At 41.5% G+C, this 21,381-nt stretch overlaps 2 protein-coding genes across 5 annotated transcripts in view; one reads left to right on the top strand and one right to left on the bottom strand.

The window, feature by feature from the left end:
• The window catches only part of LOC130356430 (uncharacterized), a 628,644-nt gene that overhangs the window by 474,859 nt on the left and 132,404 nt on the right, over window positions 1-21,381 (bottom strand). The gene's annotated exons all lie outside the window — the stretch shown is intronic.
• Window positions 1-21,381, top strand: part of LOC130356426 (C4b-binding protein alpha chain-like) — a 298,320-nt gene that overhangs the window by 165,005 nt on the left and 111,934 nt on the right. For all 4 annotated transcript variants that reach the window (XM_056557959.1, XM_056557958.1, XM_056557960.1 and 1 more), the window contains 5 exons: window positions 3,189-3,365; window positions 3,491-3,676; window positions 5,953-6,046; window positions 16,258-16,331; window positions 20,721-20,900. In XM_056557959.1, the coding sequence (XP_056413934.1) occupies window positions 3,189-3,365; window positions 3,491-3,676; window positions 5,953-6,046; window positions 16,258-16,331; window positions 20,721-20,900 (711 nt within the window). The remainder of the gene's footprint in view (window positions 1-3,188; window positions 3,366-3,490; window positions 3,677-5,952; window positions 6,047-16,257; window positions 16,332-20,720; window positions 20,901-21,381) is intronic.

The raw sequence follows: 21,381 nt of genomic DNA, 5'->3' as shown, positions 1-21,381 counted from the left end.
CAGCACCCCCTTTCTCCCTGTTACATTAAAACATTAAATCAGTGTTTCCCAACCAGGGTGCTTCCAGATGTTGCAAAACTACAACTCCCAGCATGCCCGGATAGCCAAAGGCTGTCTGGGCATGCTGGGAGTAATAGTTTTGCAACAGCTGGAGGCACCCTGGTTGGGAAACACTGCATTAAATACACAGTTTTGCAGAGAGGTCTCACCAGCCTCTTGTCTTCACTTTCTCCTCTCCCCGGGCTGCTGCAGATCCAGGAATGTCTGGGGGTTGGGGAGGAATTTATCACCCATGAATCCTCAGAAGACGCGGAGCACATGAGGCAGGGACACGTCGGGGGAGGGAGCAGACGTGCGCACGGCACTTCTGTTCCCAGAAAGCATTGCAGGTCTTAAAGAGGCAGCTTCCTGGGGCTGGGGGATAGGATTGTGTCGGGGGCTGAAACTGGAGTGCGGCAGCCTGCAGGTCATGAAAGAAGCCTCTTCTGTCTGGGGATGCTGCAAATACCGGCTGAGTGGAGTGACGGTGTGCAGATGCGGGGGGTGCTGCCGGCCGTGGTGTCACCCCTCCAGGCTGGTGTCACCCGATGCGCACCGCACCCCCCTCACCCGGGTCGCAACGCCACTGACTTGGACCAGTCGGTCCTAGACAGCAGTGCATTTTCGTGCAGACTCTGCAGAAAGAATAGACATGTCTATTCTTCATGCAGACTCCGGAATCTGGATTTTGGCCATGTGCACAGTGCAGCAGAATCTTATTGAAATCAATGGGACTACTGCTGCGGAATGTCTGTGTGGAATTCCGTGCAGAAATTCCATTGTCATTGTGTATATATAGCAAATAGAGCTCTGGTAACGTGAAAGCTGAGCTGTGAGTGATTGTTTAGTGGTTAAATCTCTCCAGTTTGTCTCTCACACCATTCGTTAAAGGGGTACTCCCCTGGAAAACTTTTTTTTTTATCAACTGGTGCCAGAAAGTTAAACAGATTTGTAAATTACTTCTATTAAAAAATTGTAATCCGTATAGTTCTGACCAGCTTCTATTTGCTCTACAGGAAGTTATTTTCTTTTTGAATTTCCTTTTCAGTCTGACCACAGTGGTCTCTGTGGGAACTGTCTGGACAGGAGAGGTTTGCTATGGGGATTTTCTCCTACTCTGGACAGTTCCTAAAATGAACAGAGATATTAGCAGAGAGCACTGTGGTCAGACAGAAAGTAAATTAAAAAAGAAAAGAACTTCCTGTGGAGCAAATAGAAGCTGATAAGTACTAGAAGGATTAAGATTTTTAAATAGAAGTAATTTACAAATCTGTTTAACTTTCTGGCACCAGTGGATTTAAAAAAAATGTTTTCCAGGGGAGTACCCCTTTAAATCTGGGCCAGTGAGTCAGAGCATCTCCAAAACGGCAGGGAGACTTGAATGACATACATAGAGGGGACAGGGCATGATGTCATGTTTCCATCTTGGAAAGCCAGCGTTTCTGAGACTGGAGCAGCACCTGGCACAGAATGCCGGATGCTGCACGGAGATTGCGGGGGATCCCAGCGGCAGGACCCCCCACGATCAGACAAGATGTCTAAGTGCGGAATACCCCTTTAATAAACAAAGGCTGCACTAGAGCATACTAATATTTGGATCTCAACTCACGGAATATTTTAACCCCTTAAGGACGCAGGACGTAAATGTACGTCCTGGTGAGGTGGTACTTAACGCACCAGGACGTACATTTACGTCCTGTGCATAACCGCGGGCATCGGAGCGATGCCCGTCACATGCGCGGCTGATCCCGGCTGCTGATCGCAGCCAGGGACCCGCCGGCAATGGCCGACGCCAGCGATCTCGCGGGCGTCCGCCATTAACCCCTCAGATGCCGGGATCAATACAGATCCCGGCATCTGCGGCAGTTCGCGATTTAAATGAACGATCGGATCGCCCGCAGCGCTGCTGCGGGGATCCGATCATTCAGAACGCCGGACGGAGGTCCCCTCTCCTTCCTCCGTCCGGCTCCCGGCGTCTCCTGCTCTGGTCTGTGATCGAGCAGACCAGAGCAGAAGATGACCGAAAACACTGATCTGTTCTATGTCCTATACATAGAACAGATCAGTATTAGCAATCATGGTATTGCTATGAATATTCCCCTATGGGGACTATTCAAGTGTAAAAAAAAATGTAAAAAAATGTAAAAGTAAAAGTAAAAAAAAAGTGAAAAATCCCCTCCCCCAATAAAAAAGTAAAACGTCCGTTTTTTCCTATTTTACCCCCAAAAAGCGTAAAAAACATTTTTTATAGACATATTTGGTATCGCCGCGTGCGTAAATGTCTGAACTATTAAAATAAAATGTTAATGATCCCGTACGGTGAACGGCGTGAACGGAAAAAAAAAAAGTCCAAAATTCCTACTTTTTTAATACATTTTATTAAAAAAAAATTATAAAAAATGTATTAAAAGTTTTTTATATGCAAATGTGGTATCAAAAAAGTACAGATCATGGCGCAAAAAATTAGCCCCCATACCGCCACTTATACGGAAAAATAAAAAAGTTAGAGGTCATCAAAATAAAGGGATTATAAACGTACTGATTTGGTTAAAAAGTTTGTGATTTTTTTTAAGCGCAACAATAATATAAAAGTATATAATAATGGGTATCACTTTAATCGTATTGACCCTCAGAATAAAGAACACATGTCATTTTTACCATAAATTGTACGGCGTGAAAACAAAACCTTCCAAAATTAGCAAAATTGCGTTTTTCGTTTTAATTTCCCCACAAAAATAGTGTTTTTTGGTTGCGCCATACATTTTATGATATAATGAGTGATGTCATTACAAAGGACAACTGGTCGCGCAAAAAACAAGCCCTCATATTAGTCTGTGGATGAAAATATAAAAGAGTTATGATTTTTAGAAGGCGAGGAGGAAAAAATGAAAACGTAAAAATTAAATTGTCTGAGTCCTTAAGGCCAAAATGGGCTGAGTCCTTAAGGGGTTAAGCCCTTCCCCCATTCTTGTCTTTTTTAATACTTACCATAAATCCTGTGAAAATCATGTCTGTTGGCATATCAATGTTGCATATCTTTCTTGTTTGTAGTTGACTGCTCTGTTGTTTAGTTGATGTTAAAATAAACATAAGTTCAGTAATGCATTGTGTTTTAAGTTTTACTATCATGTTCTCTTCTTTGTACTTAGCTGTTCAGTGTCCTAATCCATATGTGGAAAACACGACATATTTACGATCTAGGGGCCCATACACTATGAATTCGGTTGTAAGACTTAGCTGCACACATCAATACAAATTGATTGGATCTGATATAGTGACATGTAATCAGAATAGTGAATGGGAACCTGAGCTGCCAAAGTGTGTTGGTAAGTCTTTTCATACAAATATACATTCTTTAAATCAGATATAGCAAGTATTAATTTAGCAATAAACAGTGTTACCATTATTGATTGCCATAAATTTACATGTTAGTTATTACTTCTCTTTTAAGGTATTTGTAGGTCTGTTCCTAAGATCCCATTTGCGGAACTTGTTGAACCTACTACTGAGGAATCTTTTCTCGAAGGCACAACATTGAAGTTCAGATGTATGCAAGGCTATGAACTTGTTTCTGTTGAAGTGACTACAGTCACATGTTCAAGGTTGCAATGGTCGTATCCTGATAGGTTCTGTAAACGTAAGTATACTTTCATATGTTTCTAAAACATGTAAAGAGTTTAAAAATGTATGTTAATTAAGATTTACTTAGATCTATACTTAGTTTGCAAATTGCACGGATAGGTTTGCTGGGATAAAGGGAACATACACATTATTTAAATCGGATTGGGGAGGGGAAGACCCAGTCCTTCAGATGGAAAGGGGATCAAAAGAGCAAAAGAAGTTTAATGGCCCACATAATTAAGTTGGCCAGTCAGACAGTCAGGCTTTATTCACACATTGTGGCTAACTAGCGGTACCGCAGCTAATTACCCTCTGCATTTTTGTAGCGAATTACCAAAAGCACTGTAAAAATTGTGTGTTTACCACTAATAAGTAAATTTATACACGTGATAATCAGTTGCGGTACTGTTAATTAGCTGCAACGTGTGAACACAGATTGTAGACAAGAATTCCACCAAACACCTCAAATCTATACACCTATATCTTACCATTCTCAGTCTAGGTATATGTAGGGTCTGAATAACTAATAATTGCAGTATAGCTCCCAAACCTTGTATACCAAGAAAAGACAAAGCATAACTACTGCAAAAAATCAATAATTTCATTTAATTTACATTAAAGACAAAAACTCTGCAACTCAAGTACAATTAGATACAGCAAAAGAAAAGTAGGGAAACATTCCTAAAACACGTGGAGTTGGATGAACAGTACCCAACTTCAAAATAGCAATATACAATAGTCATACATACTAAGTGGGTCTAGAGATTTAAAGATTTAAACTACTGTTTATAAAAACTTATCCCCTATCTAACCGCTGGGACCACACGCGATCTCCTGCACTGCACCTCTACTATCTGCATGAAAAGAGCACTGTCAACCACAGCACAAAGCTGCGGCCGACACGCCACCTCCATGCTCTAGGACAGACCCAGAGATTTTGGAAAATACGAGGAGTCCCAGCCGATGGACCCTCTGCAAACTGACACTTATGCCCTATCCTTAGCAAGGGGATACGTTTTTATAAATGGGAGTTCTCCTTTAATATGGCACAAGATGCATTATACGGGGTACACCCTGACTCCTATCTATAGGTACCGAGCTTCACATTGGTTAATGGTGGTTGTAAAACTTATACAACTTTTTATTTCTCCATGTTTGCCCTCACCTCCACCCCCTCTTTGGCTGAAATACAGAGCCCCATACATCAGTCAAGGAGGCACAGGGCAATAAGGCTGAGTGAATAGGTGTGCCAGGCTGTGGCATTTCAGCAGTTAGACACTGCCTCCTTGACACTTGGCTGAGAATAAAGATGATTTTATACATCTGAAAACCTTTAGCTACAGGAAAGGTACAATTTGCTTTAATACTCTTCTGTTCAAAATCAGATTCTGCGGCTCATTGAATGCTGCAGAAGTTTTATAGCAAAAACTTCTAGGTGGATCCGGATTCTGCTACACAAATGAACAAATGTATTCTTTCGGTGTAATTCTACCCAAAAAGGCCATTGAATAGCAGGGGTTAATTTTGCTTCAAATTCTGGACAAAATCAACCCCAATTCACAGGTCGCTGATGGAATTTAGAGAGGAACTTAGCTGAATATCTGAAGTACGCATAGGCCCTAACAGCTATCCAACAGTGTCTGCAATACTAGCAGCAAACAGAGCTGACAGATTCCCTTTAAGGCCATGTCCATACAGCAAAATGTCCAGACCATCCATTGCAGCAGAGTCCTATTGATTTTAGAAACATCTGCCATGGTAATCCAAATTCCGGAGTCCGCAGAAAGAATAGGCATGTCTACACGGCTGTCTATGAGATGGCGCATCTCCGTGTGGACCTTCACCCATGTGAACATATTCTAAGAGGTTTTCTCATACAACACAGAGGTTTTTTTTTCCTTCAGATTGCCTATAAATCCAATATAAATATGTAGAATGCACCCTCTCCTGCTGTAAATAGACAACTGTAAGGAGCATTAGGAGAGAGTTATCAAAACCTGTGCAAAGAAAAAGTAGACCAGTTGCCCATAGCAACCAGATTACTTTTATTTTTAAAAAGGCCTCTGAAAAATAAGAGGCAATCTTATTGGTTGCTATGGGCAACTTTGTCTCTGCATAGGTTTAGATAAATCTTCCCCCCCCCATATAGGTAAGAATAACTGTCCGTAAGGAGTCTGTCATGTGCATAAACACTTATTTAAATATAGTTTAATCACTGTATTATTCTGTTCCAAAAAAATATGGTTAATTAGTTATGAAAATGTAAGTTTTTGAACTGTTTTTCTCACTCAGCAATAACATGTGTAGAACCAGAACCTGTGCCTTATGGAAAAATGTCTGGTTCATTCTCATATAAAGATCGTATACAGTATACTTGTGAAACAGGGTAAGTAAAGACATTTTTGGGGATTAATGCTATATTTTTTCAAGTGAGATTCATTTAACCTATTTCTCCACTGTATAATGCATCAAACTATAGGACACAAAAAAAGGTAAGGAGTTTCCAGCAAAAGAGGACTGCCGGACAAATACAGATACTTGTAGGGAGGCCAGAAGGTGATAAATCAAATAACGGAGATTGCTCGTAGATTGATGAAAGCAATCATATAGAGGCCTGGAAAACACATTGGGGGACGTTTCTAAAAGTGTTTACCCGTTTTTTTTCCCTCATTTTTGTCGCTAAAAAGTAGCAGTTGTGACTACGCATTTTTTCTTTGCGGCAATCCTTCTCCAGAGCGAGAAAAGCAAAAATCTTGATTTCAACTTTTGTAAGCAACTTTCACAAATCAGCTTACGGTAGTTAGAGATTTATAAAATGCGAATGTCGCAAAAAAGTCGCAGTAAAGTAAAAGTTTGCTTACATTTACTCCAGGAAAATCCTGGCTTACTAAAATACCTCACCTACTTTTGCTTACCTGTGGCAGATTTCAAGATTTTGCTTACGTGCGACAAATTTATTAAGGCCGTGCGACATAATAATAAATTTGTCGCACGTAAGCAAAACGGCAGTTGAAAAAAATAACTAAAAACATGAGGACTAAAGCAAGGTTTTATAAATGTCCCCCATTATCTTTAACCTTATAAAAATATTGCTTCATTCATCTGTCTATGAGCAATCTCTGTTACTTGATATATCACAGGCTGAAAAGTCTGGAGGTCCCTGGGCTTCTGTTAGAAACTCCTTCACCTGATCTCTACGTCTCTATGCTACAAAAGGTACAGGGTGTATCAAAATTAAAAAATAAACAACACCACAATACAGAGGTCAGGGGCTCAGGATGTAATGGGCTAATCAAGGAACTGACCAGGGAACACAAAACAGGTATAAAGCAAACTGAGCTAAGTCATGCGGGCTAGAATCAAAACCAGGATGAACCAGAAGTACAAACACACAAAGCAAAGGCAGTCAAGAAAAAAGCAGTAGAATTAATAGAACCGCAGAGTACAAATCAGCAAGACAGAAGAATGGTCAAGGTACAGGCAGAAGGTCAGACCAGAAGGACAACTAGGTACAGGATGGCAGGCAGGAAAGTAGTCAGAAATGGTGTTGAGTGTGAATATTTGAAATGCGAAAATGGCACTTTGCGAATATTTAGAATATAGCGCTATATATTCGTTATGGCGAATATTTGTTTTTTTTTTCACAGTACACATCACGATGATGTGTACTGTGTAAAAAAAAGTAAAAAAAAAGTGATCATCCCTCCCTGCTTCCATCTTGTGGTCCATAGAAGGCTCCAATATTATGTACAGTGTGAGTCGGTGTGGAGCGCGAATATTTTGTATATGCGAATAAGTGAATATTCGCGAATATCGGCACTTCCAGAGGACACTGATCCCTCCCTTCTTTTAGCTTGTGAGCCAATGAGAAGGATGCAAATACAGTTGTCAGAGGTTAGCAACATCCCTAGCAACCAATAGGAAAGTTGCCCACAGATAGTTAGTTGGAAGATATAATTGCGGACTATACAAATTTCTTTACAATTTTCGAATGGAAAAAAAAAGTGAATGAATATGCAAATTTCGCAAACATAGGACAAATATTTATCCATATATTATGCATATTTATATTTATATAGCTTTATGTGTACTTATTGCCTAGGATATGCCCATGTATCATGTTCAATTTTATTTATCATATTACATGTCCCATTCGCATTTTACTGATTAAATACATGTATATTTCCACATGATATCCATGTATAATATATACTATTATACCTTTTTCAAAGCTTTAATCCTCCCATTCTAATTTAAACATCTGCACACATCCCTAATTTTAGGTATATACAGCAACAATACACATTTCTCTATATTTCTCTCTATTTTTTCTCCTCTGTTTTCATTCCTAATGTATTGACTTCTTTATCTGAATCTACTCCGTGTCTTTTCCCTATCTTTTCTAAAGATTCCAATCCACTGACTTCGGTCCGGTATTTGGTTCCAACTGAACCACTATAAATTCTTGCAAAGCACAAACTTGAACGATTAAGACTACTAAAGAAGGACTGAGAAGTCTAAAACGTGTATAGTCTGCACACTAGACCCCACAAAGACATAGGGGGAGATTTATCAAAACCTGTGGACAGGAAAAGTTGCCCAGTTGCCCATAGCAACCAATCAGATCGCTTCTTTCATTTTTCACAGGCCTTGTTAAGAATGAAAGAAGTGAGCTGATTGGTTGCTATGGGCAACTGGGCAACTTTGCCTGTCCACAGGTTTTGATAAATCTGTACAAAGAGACTGACTGTGCCATTTTGGGCCCGAAAAACCATCTATGCTTCCCTGACTAAGAGGAGGTCTGCATCATCAAAGTGCGCCGCAGAGCCACGAGGACATGACGAAAAACATCTATTTTTACATCAACAGCTCGCTGCCTGGGACGGTTTGTGGTCCTGCCAGAGACTCCGTCCGCAGCTGGAGCTATTCTCTTTTTCTTTCTCTATTAAGGACTAGGACAATTTTCATTTTCACACTTTTGTTTTTTCCTCCTTCTCTCCTAAAAATCCTAATTCTTTCAATTTTGCACCTACAGACCCACATAAGGGCTTGTTTTTTTTGTGCCACCAACTGTACTTTGTAATGACGCCAATCATTTCATAACAAAATATACAGCAAAACCCCCCAAAAAATATTTGTGGGGTAAAATTGAAAAAAAAAAAAAGCCATTTTGTAAATTTCATGGGCTTCCGTTTCTACATAATGCACTTTTCGGTAAAAATGAAACCTTATCTTTATTCTGTAGGTCCATACGGTCACAATGATATCCAATTTATGTAGGTTTTATTTTATTTTACTACTTTAATAAAAAATTATAACTACATGCACCAAAATTAGTATATTTAAAATTATCATCTTCTGACCACTGTAACTTTTTTTTATTTTCCATATACAGGGCTTTATGAGGGCTCATTTTTTATGCCATGATCTGTTTTTTTTAATCGCTTTTTATTAGTTTGTTTTTGTTATATGAAGTGATCAAAAATGCACAGTTTTGAAATCTGGTATTTGTTTACGTGTATGCCATCGACTGTGCGGTTTAACTAACCTTATATTTTAATAGTTCGGACATTTACGCATCAGTACGGTTAGTACTACATATGATTGTTTATTTTTGATTACAATATTTTATTTAAAAAATGGGAAAAGGGGGGTGATTCAAACGTTTATTAGGAAAGGGGTTAATTCACTTTCATTAACTTTTTTTTTAGTCCCCATAGGGACTTGCCGCTTGAGCCTCAGAGCACCGATTGGATGGCGGATGTCCCGATCAGCTGCCCTGAGCTAACCAGCACCGTTAACCCTGCACTTTAGATGGTGCGATCATCTTCGACCACAGTGTCTAAAGGGTTAATGCCAGGCATTAACCGTGGGTCCTGGCTGCTTATAGCAACCACCGGGTTTGAAGCGTGCTCTGTTCATGAGTAACCGGACCAGGGCGTCCCGGTAACGGGACGAGGGCATACAGATACGCCCTCGGTCCTTAAGTACCAGGATACAAGGGCATACCTGTTCGCCCCCTCATCCTGAAGGGGTACTCCGGTGGAAAACAAATGTATTGAAATCAACTGGTTCCAGAAAGTTATACAGATTGGTAAATTACTTCTACTTACAAATCTTAATCTTTTCAGTACATATCCTCTGCTGTATGCTCCAGAGGAGGATGTGTAGTTCTTTCCAGTCTGACCACAGTGCTTTCTGCTGCCACCTCTGTCTATGTCAGGAACTGTCCAGAGCAGGATCAAATCCCTAATAGCAAACCTCTCCTGCTCCGAACAGTTCCTGACACGGACAGAGCACTGTGGACTGGAGAGAATTACACAACTTCCTGTGGAGCATAAAACAGCCGTTAAGTACTGGCAGGATTAAGATTTTTAAATAGAAGTAATTAACAAATCTGTATAACTTTCTGGCACCAGTTGATTTAAAAAAGAAGAAAAAAAAATCCCACCAGATTAGCACTTTAATGTAGATATGGTCCAAGGTAAATTAAAGTGAATGTAAGCAAACCACCTGGACCATATAGATTACACCCAAAATGTCTTATAGAATTAAGTTCAGTAAATTCTGTACCCTTGTTTATAGTATTTAAAGATTCTCTGGTGTATTGTGCCGAGGGACTGGAACAAGGCAAATGTGGTACCAATCTTTAAAAAGGGTTCTAGGTCTTCCCCAGGTTATTATAGACCGGTAAGCTTAACGTCAATTGTGGAAAAATAGATTGAAGGGCTCATAAGGGACTACATACAGGAATACATAGGAGGGAATAGTGTTGTAAGTGGAACCTGCTGTCATTTTTCTTTTAACAAAATATCCATCCTATGAAGAGTATTCTCTGAATTCTCTGCTTGTACGCAATCTTGTCTAATCTTAAATTGACATATGCCCAGCAATGCTTTTTTTTTAGTCTTGTCAAGCAGTGTGAAACCAACATGGGTTAACTAAGGACAGAAGTTGTCAGACCAACGTAATTTCCTTTCATGAAGATGTTGGTACAAGCCTTGACAGAGGGTTGGCTGTGGATATGGAGGGAGATTTATCAAAGAATTAAAGGGGTTTTTTTGCTTAAAAACTTTTCTGGAATTTATCAAGTTCGAAAGTCTCAAGTAGGCAAAGCCCCCTTAAATAGTCGCAAGTGTAAGCCAGGTCAGACCTAGCTTACAAACTTGCATTTGACAGCATTTGTTAAAAGTTGCACAAAAAGTCGCAAACTGCAACAACTTTTGTGCAACTTTTTGTGCAGCTCCACTCCTCGGCCACCCACCAGCATCTACCACCCGCCCGCTAGCTATTGCAGGACTACAACTCCCAGCATGCCCTTACAGTGAGGACATGTTGGGCGGGCAGATGGTAGATACCGGAGGGTGGCCGGGGAGCGGAGGCGGCTGACAGGAATATGAAATTATCGCACTATAATTTCATATTTCCCGAGTGGACCTGTGATTGGCCTGGACAGCCTGGCCAATCACAGCTGTCAGTGGGAAATATGAAGTTACAGTGCCGTAACTTCCTTTACACCACTGGGAATCCAGGGTGTGGAGCGCAATGCAGCCCACTTCCCTGGCTTCCTTGTCACCTACCTGCACCACACGACTAACCGTAAGGACATGCTGGGAGTTGTAGTCATGTGGCACAGGACGATGTGCAGGGGGGTGGGGTTGTGACAAGCTTATTACCTGCCCCCACTGCATGACTACAACTCCCAGAATGCCTTTACAGTAAGGACATTCTGGGAGTTGTATGCATGAGGTGGGTGACAAGCACATCTTCTGCCAGCCTGCATCGCACGACTACAACACCCAGCGTGTCTTCACTGTACGGGCATGCTGGATGTTGTAGTCGTGCAGAGCGGGAAGCAGGAGATATGCGAGTGGGTGACAAGCTTCCCTGGCTTGCTTGTCACCCGCCTGCACATCTCCCACCAGCCTGCCGTCACATGACTACCACTCCCAGCATGCCTTTGCAGTGAGGACATGCTAGGAGTTGTAGTCGTGCAGCGCAAGCAGGACATTTGCAGGCAGGTGACAATAAAACTACTAACCTATTTTTCGTGGGGTTTTTTCTTCTCATTTCAGATCCATGTATCCTGAGGACTACTTCAGATACGGTGAACTACATCGATGACCAGCATTTGCTGTTGTTTAATGTTAATAAAATGGTTAACTTTACAGGCTTAGTAGTGGAAGCCATCTTATAGATGCCTTAGCCACAAAAAACAGCGCGCGAACCCCCAAATATTACCCCAGTACCAAAAAATTAGTCTACTGGGCCTAGGTGTTAACAGGCTGGCATTATCTAGGCTGGGGAGGGCCATTAACAATGGTCCTCGCCAACCTGGTAACGTCAGGCTGTTGCCGCTTAGTTGGTATCTAGCTGAGAATAAAAATAGGGGGAAGCCTATGCGTTTCTTTTTATTAATATCTAATTATTTATGCAAAATGTGTGGGGTTACCCATATTTTTATTCTCATCCAGATACCAACCAAGCAGTAGCAGCAGCCTGATGTTACCCGGGTGTGCAAGGACCATTGTTACTGGTCATCCCCAACCTAGGCCCAGGAGCGCCATTTTTGGTGCACCGGGCCTGTTGGTACCTGCTCTTCCCAGTACCCCTGTGGCGGTGGGTACCAGGGTAATTTGGGGGTTAGCGCTAGCTGTTTTTGAGGCTAAAGCTAAGCTCCGGCTTAGTAATGGACTCCGTCTATTAGACAGATTCCACTACCAAGCCTGTAAAGGAAATAAAAAACACAACACGTTTATAAAACTTTTATTCCAAAAAGCACTGCCTCACAAGCCCTCGTTAACCATTTTATTAATATTAAACCAAAAAAAAGATGTTCTTCATAGTCCACCGAATCCAGAGTAGTCCTCAGCATACACGTATCTGAAATGAGAAGAAAAAAACAAAAAAAAAATGGGTTAGTACATTTAGGGGGAAAAAAAGTGGTAAAAAAAAAATATATATATATACACACACACACACACACATATATATATATATATATATATATATATATATCATAATTTTTTTTGACAGCTGCGACTTGAGGTGGGGTTACAAAGTGGTGTTCTGTAGTCATTTATTGGTTTTTGTTTATGTGTGCTAAAAAATTGTATTCTAAAGTGATTTATTGTTTTTTTTTCTTATGTGAGCCAAATTTATCAACCCCCTGTGATAGTATGATAAATATGTCACACAAGCGAAACTAAAGCAAAAAATAAAAAAGACTACAAAACTCACAAATATGATATATGTCCCTCATTGTGTTTTTGGATTTTGCAAAAGCATTTAACACTGTCCCTCATAGACGGCTGATAAAGTTAAATTAAGGTCTTTAGGTTTAGAAATTTTAATTTGCAACTGGATTAAAAACTGGCTTAAGGACCATATCCAGAGAGTGGTGGTCAGTGATTCGTACTCTGATGGGTCTCCAGTTATTGGTGGTGTTCCCCAGGGTTCAGGACTGGGCCTGCTTTTGTTCAACTTTTTTGTTAATGACATAGAGGATGAGATTAAAGTGTTACTGTCATTAGGAATGAAATTTAACATAATGCTCAAGTCAGTGTACTTTAGTGCCCTAAGACCTGTAAGCATAAGATTAGTGATGATTTTACCAGTAAAATGCCTTTAGATTGGTCCAGCACTGTGCTCACTTGTTTTGCTGGTGACTTGAAACCTGGGGGCATTTCATAAAAATCAGTGGGAATGTGCTCTTTATCTCCACCCTCCCTCTTCCTTGTCAGGAGGCACATGTGGAAAGTTTTCTAACCAAAATGCATTTTATATTACTGTTATACAGCCATTTGGAACCTTTATGGAGCAAGTACACAAGAAATAAGCTCAAGAAATGACCAAAAAGAAATCATTTGGCATATAAATAATAGTTTAGCACCTTGTATTGCTTGTCACTGTGCATGTGAATGCTTCTCCTGAAGAGGCTGCAAGCTGCTGGATCTTATCTGGATCTTGTCTGGATCTCACAGATGTTCTCCTCACACTGGTGAAAGCTGCACTGATACACTGTACTGAGTGAGCAGAAGAGAGAGAGAGAGAACCCCCCCCCCCCCCCCCACTCCCTTCAGAATTGCGGGCCCTTTCATCGTTGTCAGGACCACAGTGATGTAAATACCAGGATTCCTTTTCAAAATTAAAGAGACAATTTAGTGGCAATTTTTTAAACCCTTTTTTCACATGTTTAACGATAAAAAATTTTAATGAAGTATATTAGGAAAAATAACAAAAGTTATTTCTAACAATAGTAACGCTTTAACAGCTCTGTGTCTTTGCAGATGACATCATGCTTTGTACAGTCTATAGAAGACATGCATAGGTCACAAAATGACTTGGGCACTTGGAGTGTCTGGGCATCCACTTGGCAAATTAGGTTTATTGTGGATACATGTAAAGTTATTCATCTGGGTACAAACAACCTGCATGCAGCATATGTCTTGGGTGTGTGTGTGTGGAGGGGGGAGGGGGTCTTAACTAGGAGAGTCACTTTTAGAGAAGCATCTGGGTGTACTTGTAGATCATAGACTGCAGAACAGCGTGTAATATCACGTAGCTATTTCTTAGCCCAGCAGGATATTGTCTTGTTTCAAAAGAGGCATGGACTTGTGGGACAGGGACATAATACTACCCCTTTATAAATGACCGGTATGGCCTCACCTGGAATATGTTGTTCAGTAGACATGTGCAATTTGTTTCGCCACGAATGTCTAATTTACCGACTGTTACCATTTTCGGGCATTCGGACCGATCCGAATGCACGAAAACATATTTTGAACATTCCCGAATAGCCACAATAATACAAATAGCAAAATAATGAATGCTATGTTACAGTTTTGCAACAGCTGGAGGCACACTTTGGCAAACATGCGCAAAGCTTTTTAATTAATTTTCAAATTCCGCTCGCTTTTTTCAGAAATGGGTAAGTAGGTGAATGACATGCATAGTAATTGCCGTGGGAACATTTTTCATTCATAAAACCGCAGACTTAATTGGATGATTGCCTTTTAGTACGTTTGGGGTCCCAACATTCTAAACGGCAATTATCCAATTAAGCATGCGGTTTTATGAATGAAAAATGTTCCCACGGCAATTACTATGCATGTCATTGACCTTCTAACCCATTTCTGAAAAAAGCGAGCGGGAATTTGAAAATTAATTAAAAAGCTTTGCGCATGTTTGCCAAAGTGTGCCTCCAGCTGTTTCAAAACTGCAACTCCCAGCATGCCCAGACAGCCTTTGGCTGTCAAGGCATGCTGGGTGGGTGTTGTAGTTTTACAACAGCTGGAGACACCCTGGTAACAGTAACTGTGTTAGCGCAAGTGACATGACATGTTATACATAAATCACCCGACAATCAAACACATCGATCAAACACATCAATCATTCATACAGCATTCATTCATTTACTCATTCATTCAATATTACATTGTATTAATGTATTAATACTAAATCACATAAAATTATATTATTTTACCTGTCTTCCAATGTTCCGATCTCTGCGGCTGCCCTCTTTTCCTGCACACACTCCCGATAATGGTCCCCTGCTTAAAAAAGATTTAACCGATTGTACCCGAATACCAAATGTATCCTAAAGAAAATAAAAACCCGAATACCGAATGTATCGAAAAATCTAAACCGAAAATATTAGCGAACCGAAAATTTTATCCAAGACGAAAAAACAAAACGAAATGAAAATTTTTCTTGTGCACAAGTCTACTATTCAGTTTTGGAACTGGGTCATAAAAGGGACGTTATGGAGCTGGAAATGCTACAGAGGCGTGCAACACTAAACTAATAAGGGGCATTGAACATTTTAGCTGTAAGGAAAGATTAAAATAATTACGCATATTTAGTCTTCAGAAGAGATGTTTAAGGGGGAATGTGATCAACTTATTTAAATGGGTACTCCGCCCCTAGACATCTTATCCCCTATCCAAAGGATAGAGGATAAGATTTCTGATCATGGGGGTCCCACCGCTGGAAACCCCTGTGATCTCTCCTATAGAACCCCGAGTCATCAGCCATGGAGCAAACCTAGCTCCATACAGCTGATGACTCGGGGGGGGGGGGGGGGGGGGGGGGCTGCAAGAGAGATCGTGGGGGTTCCCAGTGGCAGGACCCCCATGATAAGAAATCTTATCCTCTATCCTTTGGATAGGGGATAAGATGTCCAGGGGCAGAGTACCCCTTTAAGTATATAAATGGCCCATACAAAAAATATGGAGAAAAACTGTTCCAGATAAAAAATAAAAAAACACTCAAAAGACAAGGGGGCACTGCTTCCTTCTGGAGAAAAAAAGGTTTTGTCTCCAGTGGCAACAACCTACCCCAGGAACTGGTCACATCTAAACCAGTTGAGGGCTTCAAAACAGGTTTATATATATTCCTAGAACAAAATAACATTAATACATATGCAGAAACATATGATCTTCTTTATCCTCCCATACCCCTTCACCTCCTTGGTTTAATTTGATGTCTCTTTTATTCAACTGTACTGACTATGCAACTATGTAATAATATTTCTTGATTCTGTTTTTAACAGTGGTTTACTGGAAAGTGTTTGCCCATTTCCATTTATCTTTTTAGGTACATTATAAAACACAACTACAGAACATGTCAGTCAGATCGATCCTGGAGTTTGCCTATTCCTGAATGTGAAGGTATAGTACTAAATCAATGATTAAGTTTTTTTTAAATGCTCTAAATCCTGTATATCACAATAAAATTAAAACAATGATAATTCTGTCTGAAGGAGCGAAGTGGCAAGCTCCACCCAGTGGTGGCTGTAGGTATCCAGAATGTTATGATTTAAAGAAAGCACTCTAGGTAGGTTTTGTTTAGATTTTTGTCCATATAATGCACAGTCACTAACAGTATTCCTGTAGCACCCTCTATTTCCTCTCAGCTCTGCTGCATCTATCCATTTCAGTACTGAGGCTGGGTCATATAAGCACCAGTCTGACAACCAGAAAATGACATTGCTTAATGTATCACAAGAAGAAAATAAAAAGGAGGGAAAGCGCTCATGTGCAGATCGCTATGATGTGAAACACTTGTGAGATGCTGAGAAAACACCTAATAATGTTGTGCTAAGAGCACAACATGTACAAACAAGCTATTAACACAGTGAGGTACAGCTCACAGTCCACCCAAATAAACTGGGCTATCAGTCACTAAGAAGCTCACCATCCCAATGGTCAGTGTGTAGAAAAAGGACCTTCAAGCTGGCGCAGTTCACAGTGCATGTTGTGCTAACCTGAAGAAAGGTCATTTCTGGACCACAAACAAGTTGTTTTGGTGCTTTTAATTAGCAAATAAAGCAGTGTGAGCAGTGCCAGCTTGATGGTCCTTTTTCCTACCAGCTGATCATTGGACAAAGCGCTTCTTACTGAGAAGAAATTATCTGTCTGCTCAGAAATTTTGACCTTTTTAGATAAAACAAGCAAAATGGTGCACAGGGGCAAACTTAAAAGGGTTGTATCAATAGATATAGGAATTTTCAAATTTAAATAACTTTGTTATGGGGTTGTCTCATCACAGAGAGCTACTTTCAGATTACTGCCACCACCTCTACTCAAAGAGCTGAGGTTAAAACCAGCTAGACAGGGGATTTGTAGAAGAATGTGTCAGTCATTGAAATAAATAGCCATCTAAGTAATGTAATATAAGGACAACTTGAGTCAGAATATAGCATTGTAGCTCTCCATTGTATAGGTGATAAGTGTCTGATCTCACAGGGTCGAACCAGTGGGACCCTCCTGTCCTGTACAGGGCCCTGTCTTCTTACCCATCCTCAACACTCTCTGCCCACCTCCCCATCCCCCCTTGCTGGACAAGCACAAATGATGGCCCCATCAGCCAATCACCAGCTGTGGCAGGACATTGCTGCAGCTGGAGATTGGCTGAGCAGGCAATGGATCAGGGTTTTCTGAACTACCCCATTAATTATCATGATGTCCAGGGCCAGTTTTAGGCTTAGCGTGGCCCTAGGCAAAATCAAAAGTGAGGCCCCAAAATTCGTAATAGTGCACTAACCAGATTTGAACATTTTTGGTCACTTCAAATACTATAAAAAAATATCTAAAAAGCTATTGAAAAGTCCCATCAAAACAAAAATGGTACCGATAAAAACTACAAATCACAGTGCAAAAAATGACCCTCATACATCCCTATATACAGAAAAATAAGAGTTATAGGGATCAGAATAGTACAATTTTATATTTTTGTATAGTTCCCCCCACATTAGGTAAAGAGTATAGCTCCCCCACATTAGGTTGGCAGTATAGTTCCCCCACAGTAGGTGCAGTATAGTTCCCCCACATTAGGTGCTGTATAGTCCCCCACACTAGGTGCAGAATAGTCCCCCACATTAGGTGCAGTATAGTTCCCCCATATTAGGTGCAGTATAGTTCCCCACATTAGGTGCAGTATAGTTCCCCACATTAGGTGCAGTATAGTTCCCCACATTAGGTGCAGTATAGTCCCCCATATTAGGTGCAGTATAGTTCCCCACATTAGGTGCAGTATAGTTCCCCACATTAGGTGTGGTATATTTCCCCACATTATGTGCGGTATAGTTCCCCACATTAGGTGCAGTATAGTTCCCCCACATTAGGTGCAGTATACAGTAGTCCCCCCACATTAGGTGCAGTATACAGTAGTTCCCCACATTAGGTGCAGTATAGCTCTCCACATTAGGTGTAGTATAGTTCTCCACATTAGGTGCAGTATAGTTCTCCACATTAGGTGCAGTATAGTTCCCCCACATTAGGTGCAGTATAGTTCCCCCACATTAGGTGCAGTATAGTTCCCCACATTAGGTGCAGTATAGTTCCCCACATTAGGTGCAGTATAGTTCTCCCATATTAGGTGCAGTATAGTCCCCCACATTAGGTGCAGTATACAGTAGTCCCCCCACATTAGGTGCAGTATACAGTAGTTCCCCACATTAGGTGCAGTATAGCTCTCCACATTAGGTGTAGTATAGTTCTCCACATTAGGTGCAGTATAGTTCTCCACATTAGGTGCAGTATAGTTCCCCCACATTAGGTGCAGTATACAGTAGTCCCCCACATTAGGTGCAGTATAGCTCTCCACATTAGGTGTAGTATAGTTCTCCACATTAGGTGCAGTATAGTTCCCCACATTAGGTGCAGTATAGTTCCCCACATTAGGTGCAGTATAGTCCCCCATATTAGGTGCAGTATAGTTCCCCACATTAGGTGCAGTATAGTTCCCCACATTAGGTGCAGTATAGTTCCCCACATTAGGTGCAGTATAGTTCCCCCATATTAGGTGCAGTATAGTCCCCCACATTAGGTGCAGTATACAGTAGTCCCCCCACATTAGGTGCAGTGTACAGTAGTTCCCCACATTAGGTGCAGTATAGCTCTCCACATTAGGTGTAGTATAGTTCTCCACATTAGGTGCAGTATAGTTCTCCACATTAGGTGCAGTATAGTTCCCCCACATTAGGTGTAGTATAGTTCTCCACATTAGGTGCAGTATAGTTCTCCACATTAGGTGCAGTATAGTTCCCCACATTAGGTGCAGTATAGTTCCCCACATTAGGTGCAGTATAGTCCCCCACATTAGGTGCAGTATACAGTAGTCCCCCCCACATTAGGTGCAGTATACAGTAGTCCCCCCCCCACATTAGGTGCAGTATACAGTAATTCCTCACATTAGGTGCAGTATACAGTAGTCCCCCCACATTAGGTGCAGTATACAGTAGTTCCCCACATTAGGTTCAGTATACAGTAGTTCCCCACATTAGATGCAGTATACAGTAGTTCCCCCACATTAGGTGCAGTATACAGTAGTTCCCCCACATTAGGTGCAGTATACAGTAGTTCCCCCACATTAGGTGCAGTATACAGTAGTTCCCCCACATTAGGTGCAGTATACAGTAGTTGCCCACATTAGGTGCAGTATACAGTAGTTCCCCCACATTAGGTGCAGTATACAGTAGTTCCCCCACATTAGGTGCAGTGTAGTTCCCACACATTAGGTGCAGTATAATTCCCCCCATTAGGTGAAGTATAGTTCCCCCACATTAGGTGCAGTATACAGTAGTTCCCCCACATTAGGTGCAGTATACAGTAGTTCCCTCACATTAGGTGCAGTGTACAGTAGTTCCCCCACATTAGGTGCAGTATACAGTAGTTCCCCCACATTAGGTGCAGTATAAAGTAGTTCCCCACATTAGGTGCAGTATACAATAGTCCCGCACATTAGGTGCAATATGTTCCCCCACAGACATACAGCCTTCAGCCATATACAGTGTATGGCTGGAGGCTGTATGTCTGTTTACTGCCCCACTTCAATGTTCCTACCACCGCTCCGGGGTCACGATCTACTGCTATGGCCTATGGACCATAGCAGTAGATCCCGGGAGCGGCGGTCGGAACACTGAAGATGACCACAGGTCACTTAACATACCCGCGTGTCCTCCTCACTGCTCCGCTCCACTGTACTGTTACCATGGGCGCACGCATGTGACATCAGTGACGTCACTGCGTGCGCTTCCTCCCAACGGCCCCAGAGTTTTTAAAGTTAACGCGGGGCCGCTGTGAGGTATACGGGGCATCCTTTTGTCCTGAAAAGATTTTTCGGGACACAGGAATGTCCCGAATGTGACGGGGGCCCCCTGCGGGCACGGGGCCCGTAGCTGGTCACTGTTTTAAAGTGGTCACGGCCGGACTGCTAATCTTTAACAAGAAGCCAACGCTGCGGCCACTTTAAAACAGTTGCTCCCCCCTACTGAGCAGCCGGCAGGGGGCCCCCTGGGGGATGGGGGCCCTAGGCAATTGCCTGGTTTTCCCCGCCCTAACGCCGGCCCGGATGATGTCTGTGGAAACTATCATAAGAAGTCTATGGGCAGCAAAAAATAGATAGATCAAAGTTATTCTTTGAACTTTGTAGTAGGTAAAAGTCTCCGCAAACTAATTAATTCAGAGTGCTCTTTGTTGTGTTAATCTCATTATTATTATTAACATAAGGTTTTATATAATTGCCATAATATTTATTTGTTGTCTGATCGATTCCAGTTCAAACCTGTGCTACCCCTGAATATGTAAATCATGGTTGGTTTGGTCCTGAAAAGGAAAAATACCTTTACAATGATACTATAACTTATGGCTGTCATGAAGGATTTCAGCTTGTTGGTCAGGCTTCGACTACCTGTGGCCATGATGGAAGATGGAATTATCAGAGACCAGTGTGCAGAGGTAAGACTCTAATCTGATATGTGATTAAACCCGCAGAGCTGTGTTTGTGGGAGGGGCAGGGGTCGATATAATGCCCACAATCCCAATCCCCTTCCTCGGGGCGTGTCTTGCGTTCTTAATGTTCTCTATTACCAGAAGCACTGCTACTAGCTAACACGCCCAGAGGAGAGGAGGTCTTCATGTTTGGTGTTCAGTACAAAATTGTCCAGTCGGCCAAAATACATGAGTGTAGGTACCCTGTTAATACGGGGTAAAGGCTTGGTTTATTTCAGCCTACCATGGCTTTTGTCTGCCCGCTGTGGCATTGCTGTATACTGTCATGTTTAATTGCGACGATTGGTGAGGTTAATACTGCTTACATCGGCAATTCAGCGCTGGCTAGCCACTGCACTGGCAAACATTGCATTATTGTTTATACTTCTGTTATGTTTGTTGCTGTATTACCTTCAACTGTGGTGCCAGGTCTGCCCTCTTTCAGCTC

Source organism: Hyla sarda, chromosome 2 (assembly GCF_029499605.1).
Source record: "Hyla sarda isolate aHylSar1 chromosome 2, aHylSar1.hap1, whole genome shotgun sequence".
Classification (NCBI taxonomy): Eukaryota; Metazoa; Chordata; class Amphibia; order Anura; family Hylidae; genus Hyla; species Hyla sarda.
Note: the sequence above shows the minus strand (reverse complement) of the source record. Positions and strands in the feature narration are given on the sequence as shown.